This window comes from Lolium rigidum, chromosome 4 (assembly GCF_022539505.1).
Source record: "Lolium rigidum isolate FL_2022 chromosome 4, APGP_CSIRO_Lrig_0.1, whole genome shotgun sequence".
In the NCBI taxonomy this organism is placed as follows: Eukaryota; Viridiplantae; Streptophyta; class Magnoliopsida; order Poales; family Poaceae; genus Lolium; species Lolium rigidum.
In genome coordinates this window covers 190628103-190637836 of record NC_061511.1, presented here as the reverse complement: position 1 = coordinate 190637836, position 9734 = coordinate 190628103, and the positions used below count along the sequence as shown (strand labels likewise).

At 42.2% G+C, this 9734-nt stretch overlaps 1 protein-coding gene across 3 annotated transcripts; it reads right to left on the bottom strand.

The window, feature by feature from the left end:
* Positions 1 to 1141: 1141 nt before the first annotated feature.
* LOC124706706 (heterogeneous nuclear ribonucleoprotein A/B-like) lies at positions 1142 to 8231 on the bottom strand. 3 transcript variants are annotated; one of them, XM_047238374.1, is made up of 14 exons: positions 8129 to 8231; positions 7147 to 7370; positions 6966 to 7055; positions 6439 to 6504; positions 5538 to 5603; positions 5319 to 5407; positions 5186 to 5231; positions 4157 to 4211; positions 3704 to 3780; positions 2303 to 2474; positions 2086 to 2219; positions 1903 to 2007; positions 1663 to 1797; positions 1142 to 1506 (listed from the first exon to the last, which is right to left on the bottom strand). In XM_047238374.1, exons 2-14 carry the CDS (start codon positions 7162 to 7164, stop codon positions 1429 to 1431), a joined length of 1131 nt encoding a protein of 376 aa, XP_047094330.1. In that variant the 5' UTR covers positions 7165 to 7370; positions 8129 to 8231; the 3' UTR covers positions 1142 to 1428. The 3 variants fall into 3 exon arrangements, with proteins under 3 accessions (XP_047094330.1, XP_047094331.1, XP_047094333.1); XM_047238375.1 differs by having other exon boundaries at positions 2303 to 2471; XM_047238377.1 differs by lacking the exon at positions 7147 to 7370 and having other exon boundaries at positions 6966 to 7103; positions 8129 to 8222.
* Between the last annotated feature and the right edge of the window lie 1503 nt (positions 8232 to 9734).

The following is a 9734-nucleotide window of genomic DNA, read 5'->3' as shown; positions in this document are numbered from 1 at the left end:
CATGGCGAGCGCATGGCTACGACCTTCCTCTTCCGCTTCCCGAGCCTGACAGCGATCGACGTCCCCAGGTAGGCTCTCGAATGACGCGACCCGCAGCTCGCCGCCGAATTGGATGTGATCGTCCTCATCGTTGTCGGCGATGTCGTGGATGATGGCATCCGCGGGTGGGGCCGCCGGCAACGGAGGAGCCACCGCAAGGGCGACACTAGCCACCGCCATCTCCGCCCGCGAGCTCCGCCCGCGCCTCGGCGAGCTCCGCCTGGAGTTCCGCCATGGCCGCCGCCCGCCGCTCATGCTCCCCCACACGCTCTGGCGTCCTGGTGAACATGTGCCCTGCCGCCTCTGCCTCCGCAACCTCTGCAACCTCCGCCGCCGCCACCTCCCCGTCCAACTGCTCGGCCTGAAGGGCGTCGGTGGCGAGTTGCTCCTCATCGGACGCCTCCGTCGCGCGGAGCTCGGCCAGGTCCGGATCATCCGGGTAGATTTCGGGGCACATCTGAACAACACGAGCCCAGGTGAGGTTGTGCTCAGCCATGGATGGATGCTAGGGTTTACATTGAGGTGTGTCCATCACGCCCGCCAGCATCCACCATATATAGCCACGGTGGGGCTGGAAACTGCGCGTAGGTCATTTCCCGCACCCGCGAAACACCGGCTAAACGCGTCAATCTGTTGGCCACGCGGGAACCACCATCGTCGCGCCGGAACCAGTAATCACCGGCAACAGGACTCGGCGGGGCGTTAAACCGCCATTACCGACCTTAACTATGTCAGTGATAAAAAAAATGCGTTTGCACAGCTGGAATACCTCCGACGCAAACGATCATCTCGGACCCGTATGGCCTCCGCATGCCGACGCTAACAATCAATCTGGGTGTCTAAAATGCGTCCGCGGTTGGAGTCGATTGATGGATGAATGCGAGTCAGTGAGTCTGGTCTGCCTCCCGTCCAAAACTCAGTTCGTATGGTACACGATCCAACCTCCGGCCAGCTCCTTGTCCTCCAACACAACAGCGGCCCCGCGGATCATCTGCAATCTGCATCAACAGAGCGACGTGGACGCGAACCAGAACCGCAGAGCATCCACAGCAACGCTGGAGAAGGGAACGGAAATAGGGATTTCGTAACTAGATTTAGGGAATAAGTAGCCAGATGCTTTGAGATTCATTTTTCCAGGTGTCAAACCCATAACTTGGTCCAGCCATGGGAGCATACGACCCATAGGATTTTCTTCCCAAGCCCAAGAAAACGTGTTGCCAATATCCTGAGAAAGATAAGTGGACATAACAATACACGACCCTACTAGCATCCAGACAGCAGAATATCCTTGTACACTCCCATTTTTCTCAGTATGATATAAATAGTCGTATTTTTTCACGTTAAAAATCACGTCGCACGATGCTCTGGTACAAGCTCCAAGAAGATGCCTCAGTACGGTCTGTACCGTGGATGTACTCTTGACCTGCTGCTGCTGCTGCCGCTGCCTCCACTGGGACCATAACCATACTGAAACATAAGAAATATTTGTTAGAGATGTCATAACTCAAGATTGATCAACGCAACAACCGACTGACAGAATTATAAAGCCTATTCCATTTCACATATATAAGCAAAACCACCGGAAAAAAAACAGAAACAGCTTTAGCACTGGTGTCTACTTACATCATAACCAAGACTGCCGGAGAACTGGCCATAAGACAGCATTGGGCCATAAGCTCCATATGGCCCTGGCGGTTCCATGTAACCGCCTCCTCTCGAGCCGCCACCCTCAACTGGTTCGGCTGAGTCTACAGCAACCTGGGAAAAAAAAGGCAGATCAATGAAATAATTTTCGTAATACTTTTTGGCTGGGACGAACATATGCACAGATTAAGCTGAGGCAGTGGCTCGTAATTGTCTCACCTCCTGCCCCAGAATTTCATGACTTCTTCGTGCTACACGATCTGCTACACCATCTTCAGCAAAAGTAACAAAACCAAAACCACGGTGGCCACTTCTTTTAGGATCCTACAAATAGCACTAGGTTTGGTAAGCTGTCAAAACATTTAGAGCATTACCAGCAATGATGGACAGAGCCAAACCTACCTTTGGGATGTAAGCATCCACGATTCTGCCAAATCGACCAAAGTAGTCCCATAAATCATCAGTATTTGCTTCTTGGGGAAGTCTACCAATAAATATCTTTTTGCTTGTTGCAACGGGCTCATGTAAGTACCCTCCTAGCCGATTTCGATGTAATATTCCGTCACAATCAATTGCTTTCAAGTCAAATATCAGACAAAGAATAGAGCTTAAGACTTACTTCCATAAGCAGGTCCAGGATGATCATACAGTGTTGGTACACCCAGAGTTGCGTATCTGGTAGCAGCTGTAATGTATGCATTGTATGAACCATAACCACCATCACCATGCGCGGCTCTCCTTCCATCACCATGCGCGGCTCTCCTTGGAGGGTGTCTCACATCTTCATCCTGCTACGTAGTGGGGAAAAGAAAGATCATAAGTTGGATAATTATCACACTAGTGCAAGGTTATCAATGTCCTGATCCTTTATCTCTCTAATCAAATAACACTTTATCTGAAAATTCATGTACATCTGTGCAGTATTCAAACAGCTCTGTTCAGCAATTATTGTGGTTATGTCTGGGATTCAACAAGCCATAGATCCTGCGGACCAACACTTGCAAACAATTTAGTACTCCCTCCGTCCCAAAATGTAAGGCGCCTAAGCTTTAGTCAAAAGTCAACATATTTTAAGTTTGACCAAATTTATACGTAAAAATATAAACATTCACAATGCCAAATCAATATCAATAGATTCACCAGAAAGTATAGTTTCTCAAAATGTCCATTTGATATTGTAGATATCCATATTTTTTGTATAAACTTGGTTAAACTTAGAAGATGTTGACTTTTGGCTAAAGCTTAGGCACCTTACATTTTGGGACAGAGGGAGTATTTAGTATCTGTTAATGCACTTTATATGATTTCATATTGCCTCCATTTTTCAGTACAAAAGAACTGTTATTGAAAATATTACTCCCCCCGTTCCTAGATGTAAGGTGTATAGTTTTTTGAGAAAAAAAATCCAAAATATAAGGTATATTGTGTTGTGCAACCTGTGTGGACATTTTTTTAGGGATTTGATTGTGTTAGCTTATCTTCTGAAAACTCCTCTATTTTCTCCATGTCAATTATCCGGGGTAAATCCTGCCAAAATCCTGTGTAATTTTCCCTCCACATGTGTTTCTTAATTTCCGTGCCAAAAACTATACACTTTATAGCTAGGAACGGAGGGAGTATCACTTATGGTTGTTAGAAGCTATAGTTTCTTCCATAATTCTACTATTATAACTTCCATTGAAAATCATAGACCTATCTTAGCCTTGGCAAACAATTTCTTGACATTTAACTTTGTTCGGCTTTGTGCATACATTGCAATAGAATTTAATAGTCAAAGTTGCATTTTGAAGACTGTTCCCGCATAACCATTTTTCAAGCGCTACAGGGAGTAATTGGGTAGGGGCGTGCACACAATTTGATATTATAACCTGGTTCAGCTCAACCCTAAAGCAGGTCTTTCCTAGTATTCCCATTGGTGTCAACCTCGGTTTATAGAATCTAGTTCAAGTACTAGAGAAATAGAGATGGCATGTACAAACTGATACTACATGCATTCAGAGCTAAGAAAAATTGAATGTACCTTGGGAGTTGCACGGTCAACAACAACAGTCGTACCATCAAACTCATGGGTTTCTTGCATAAGATTGTCCACACATTCTACAAATTACAAATCAAAGTTACAAACCAAAGGTACACAATTTGTTGAAGAATACTATATTTACTAGTAGAAAAGCAAATGCAAGTTCCAAGCATAATTTAGGAATATAATTTCAAAATTAAAAACAAATCCTAGTCCATGCAAAGTAGATGAGCACACATGCATAAGAATGATAGATCTTAGATCTGAGTCAAAACTCCAGTTACGACACAGACAAGAACCAGTTAGAAAATGTAAACTGGGTGGCTTGCAAGCACCACCGCCATACTGCAAGTAGTATGAATGCAAATGTTTTCATTACATGGAAGACCAAATCCTTAGTTTAATATGAGCTGACCAACGTATCACGCCTCTTACAAGATTCTATACACATACCAGCACTCCGGAAAGTGACAAACCCAATTCCACGATGGTCTTTTGAACCCAATTCCTGCATGCGATAGGAGGGAGAACACAATCTACATTAGCAGAAGCTAAGCATGTCGACTCAAACTGCATTCTCTGTAGAATTATTTGGCCATAATAATCATGAAATTGTTGCATCAAACAAGTAGCCAGCACACAAATAATCAGGTATGTACAACAGTACAGGGACTAGAAAACTACAAATATTAGGAATGTGCAGTTCCAATTTCAACCATCTTGCCTATTCTAACTGGAGTGGTGCAAGCAAGCTGACCAGGCTCCTTAATCGGCTGTATGAGTACACAGGTGTCTAGCAGTAGAATATTCTTTAAGTTTTATCCCTCTTCCACGTTAACCACAATAATTTGGTTTCATTATATTAGATATCAAAGTTTCAAGAATAGAAGAAAATATATTCTAACTTCTAAAGAAAATTGTCCAGAAAATCCATAGTTCTGGGTGAATATATCTTCAGCAGTTCACACTTGACAAAGTAAGGCAAAGTGTCCAAACTATTTTTAATGGATGTATTGAAAGTAGCTTGACCATATTATAACATGTTTATGTTTATGCATTAAAATTGTTGAAGTATGTCAAATTCTTGAACAGCATTAACTTCAATTGTCAGCCAGGAAAAAACTACACCCAATGTTCTTAGGTATTTGCCTCATTTGAGTGTTCATAAATGGCCAGGAAAGATGTCCAGTTACTAAGTATTTGGAGAACTTTACTGTGAAAAGTATCCTTCACTAAGACACTCCACTATCTCACAAATATTACCTAAAACGATTAATACACTCTGGAAAAAGAAAAGAAAAAGGTTTCAAGTCTTAATAGAAACCAAAATTAACATGCAGAAATTGATGCCAATCTGCAACTATTTTATAGGTTTGAATGTTTGATTGAGTAAATAAATCAGCACAAAACCAAAATAGATGACGGCACTTAGATCCAGAATATTATCTCAATGCAGTCTCACAACAGTTTTAACTTCCTCACCTTGGGCATATAAAGATCTGTTATTTCTCCAAAAGTTTGAAAATGCCTGTTGAAACAATGTCATCGCTTAGACAAGATCACATATTGAATGATGCATAAATCAACAACTACAAAAATGTGTGCTGGACATCACCTGCGAAACATTGCCTCATCCACAGACTGTGGAATTCGAGCAACAAATATCCTGGTAGCTTTCTTGTTTCCTGGAGGTCGCATTTCTTCCTGTGTTCAGAACTCATCACATCATTACCAAAAAAAAAGGCAAAACAAGCTAATGCCTGGCACTGAAGAACTGTTGTATGTTGCATATGGAAGATGAGGTCTGAATTTTGAAGTCATCTGTAATATTTACCTTGGGAGTTGCTATCTTCACTTCCAGAGTTCGGTCTCCAAGAATATGCTCGGAGTTCACGACATTCTAAAAAAACATCCAGAGAGAATGAGACATATATAATGGACAGAAAAAATACCCATAATTAAACTAGCCAAAGATGTCATTCTATCATTTCCTAGTTACTTTCTCCCAATTTTCTTCATTCAGTTGACTAGAGAATGACAAGGACAGAGATAATTTTATTGCTTTACTCATAAATCTCACTATGCTTCAGGCATATCGTAGATGGCTAGCACACTGATCAAGAACTATCAATAACTTCACCACTTCCAACTATAGAAAATGTTAACACCTTATGTGCTTGCCTGCCCTATCAAACACGCCTTCTAAAGCATGTATACAAACTGCTTGGTTACATATGGACCTCGATATAATGCAATCGAATACACGTAATCATATCCATACCTATCAAATATAGTGATAGTTTAACATTTACCATTTATACTTATTTGTGGTATTAAGCAATAAGCATGATCGGTTTGGGAGAAGCAATAGCAGGTATTGAATGACTATTTGCCCATTTATTCAAATGCTTCATATTCATATCCTGATTGGCACGCCGCATTACAATTTATAAAAAGTAATTTTCTGTTATAGAAGACAAAATGAAAGATACTATAAGAGAATGTTCAAGCTGAGGAGAATCTCTCACAAAGTAGGGACCAACTAGAGGTACAATATACAACCACATGATAGTCAGGTAAAAACAAAATAGCAATGTTGGCAAAAGGCAATGTGAAGTTTAGTTGCATACATTGTCAGGCAATATGAAATGTAAAGAGAAGCATATGTCCTTTGTCGAAGTGTACATTACCATTTGCTAATGGCCTAACAAACAGAAGGGATTTCATATTATTACCTTTGCATCCTCTACAGACGAAAATGTCACGTATCCAAAACCACGAGATCGACCAGATGAGCGATCCTGACATTTTGTATAGGTAGAGAATATGTTGGAAAATTAGCAACAAAATACCATCGGAAAACGAACAATAATTATGTAGCTGAGAGCTAGGAAAGGAAAGTGCAGTTGTCCTTAACAAATAACATAATGGAGAATGATATAAAAAAATAAGTCAAACATGATTGGAATGAAAATAATGTGTCTTTCAAAAAAAATCCCTATTGAGTACTCCATCCCTTCCATAATATTTGGCATGGTTTTAGTTCAAATTTGAACTAAAACCACGAAAATATGGAACAGAGGAAGTAGAACAATTGGGAGATGGAAGACATGCTATCAATGAGACAAGAGGGAGTTCAGGTTTTAATGTTACAGGATGGAAAATATGACTTACTTAAACACATGTACTGAAACTTAAGAGATGGCGCAAGAAAGAGTGTGCCTCTTATCGAAATTATTGTGCACGTTGAATTGTCACAAACCTTCATAACGATGCAGTCATCCAGGGGGCCAAACTTGGTCATGTACTCTTTTAATCCTTCGGTATCGACATCCCAGGGGATTCCAAGAACCTAAGGGCATGAAGTGGTCACCCCCGTTACTCCTGGTGGAAGGCATCCCTAAAACAGATCTCATGAAATAAAAAAAGGATTAGCAACTAACCACAAGCTTTGAAGCCATGCTATCACTACGCAGCTCTCTTGTTGTTCTCAGGCCAAGAAAACTCCCGGTCTATATTCCTTCAGCAGCAAGCACGGAGATTTAACCCTGGATCCCTCTCAAGCTATATGTCGAAAGGAAAAGGCTCCCAAGTCTGAGACTCTCCCTCACTCTTGACGCTGAATTGGCGACCTCCACTCTTTATCTCACTCAGCTCACAGTAGTAACTAGTAAAACAATGGTAAAAGTCACTCGATTAGTACTTCAATATCTAGGACACGAAGAACAGAAGAAGCTCTTTGTTGTAATTACTCTTCTACGGTACAATACAGAGAACAACTAAAACACAGGGTAACGTAGGTGTTGCTTGATCTCACACTAATTGTAATACTCTAGCATGAAGATTTCATCAATCAAACTTCAAGGGTGATACAGTGTCTCCCAGGTGAGGGCAAGATTGTGTGCTGGCACACCAGAAGTGGTGAGTCGTTGGATGGAAAACAACCTCATGCCTCAGAACCAAATGACCGGGAGTGGTGGAGACCGCAGGAACGCAATGGAACGGAAACGGGCGATGGCTAAGACGACACACTGTGAGAGGCGGGGGGTGTTTCGGGTGGGATTGAGGCGTCGGTGGTGACGCTAAGGTACGCCACGGCGGCAGATGTAGTGCACGGTGGTGGATTAAAGGAGAGATTTTTGTAGGTCGGGACCCGGGAGGAAGAGGGAACAAACGTGCTTACGGGGGTAGGGCTAGAGTTCGACTCTGGATGGATGAATATATGGATAATCATCAAAACATCGCCCCCGGCGAAACACAATTTCCAAATCGAGGGCTCGTCAAGCCAAGCAAGTTATGGAAAACCTAAATCTCGAACGAATTGCTCCCAAGATAGGACGAGGAAGAGGCTGAATTCCGGCACAGGGAACGGACCTGCTACATCTCGTGGAAGGAAGAGAGGAGAGGTGTAACAGAGAGGCGCACCTTGACGACGAAGAAGGAGAAGATTTCGGCGGCGGAGAGGTGGATGCCTCGGCGCAGGAATCGCCCTCGCGAGAGAAGAGGGTCGGGGAGCAGATTTGTGTCCTTGTCAGGAAAAAGAACCAGCTTATGGATTCATCCTGTGGCTTATGTGCATTCGAGTCCTCCGTAAGATGGGGCATTTGCAGTCTACCCCAACTAAAATTGTTTTTACCCGCATTTTGTACCATGTTTTGTGTAGGGGATTCGATAGAGTAAAATACATCATTAGTCACGAAACTGAACTCTTATGCCCACCTCCATCACCTTACACGCCTATACACTAAATACAGTCACCAAAGACACACGCATATCCCATTCAATGTCATTGTTCAATGTATTTCGTTGTATTTGATGACATGGCGTTCGTTGGTCCCTGAACTTTCGTTGAGGGGTTTAAGTGCAAAAACAGTGACAGTTACTAGAGGTCCTAGTCCTCCGTGGGAAATCAGACCACAACTTTCCCTCTTCTCCTACGCGCTCTGAAACCCTAGTTACGCACGCTGCCAATGGATCTCTGCAAGCTCGACGTGCTCTTCTATGTGTCGTCGTGCCCCCTACATCCCCTTCATCTCGTGCCTAGGCTGCAATGTAGTCGTGAAGCGCTACACTTCCAGCACATCGCCTCATGATGGGTGGGTGTCCTTCAAGTGTGAGAAGCATGTGGTGCCTCCTCGTTTCTCTTTCTCTACAAATTTCTTTGTTTTGATTCGGATGAGGTGCTTATTGTATTGAATTTTGTTAAGTATTAACTAAATTTAGTTCATTTTAAATGTGAAATGTTTAGTATTTAAGTAAATTTTGGTTTGCAATGCACAACAAGGCTGCAACTTCTCGCACTAGGAGTTGGACTATGTCATCTATATGTTGGACAATATCTATCTTAGAAGAGAAGCTAGAGTAGAGGCACTAGGCTGGGCAGAGGACAGGACGCTCGAATTGAAGGTGAAGGCAGAGGAACTGGCAGCCACAACTCCATGGCAAGATCAAGTGATGAAGAGCAAAGCCATCACTCTGATGGATGAAGTTGATCTTCTTCTGAATATTGTAGATGTAGTACTTGTGTTAGTGTGTGTGTTGCTTGTGGTCAAGAAATAAGCTCCGTAGGTGTTGCTTTATTTGGATCAGTGAAATGTCGTCTATCTATGTAGTTATGTAAGGATGAGTGCAAATGTGGGTGTTATACGTTGATGAACATGTTGGTGCAAGAATGAACATGTCTATCTATCTATTTGTGTTGTGCTTATGCATGTTTCAGTTGTGGTTATTATATTTTACTATAATGTATGAAAATGTACCTAGAATGCATGATCTAAAATGTAGGACAATGATGGTAAATTGAGGTTAAAATAGAAAAGATGCAATGTAGGATGATCTTTTTTAGGTATTTCGCATGCTGTACACGAATGAAAAATTGGAATGTTGCACAGTCTTGCAGCAGTCACCAAAAGTTAAAATAAGGTAAAATGAGATTAAAATGGCAAGTTGATGGGAGTGATTCAAACTCAGTCGCAATAGACATGACACATACACATGATTCAGCTTCCATAAATTATACATAAATTAGCTA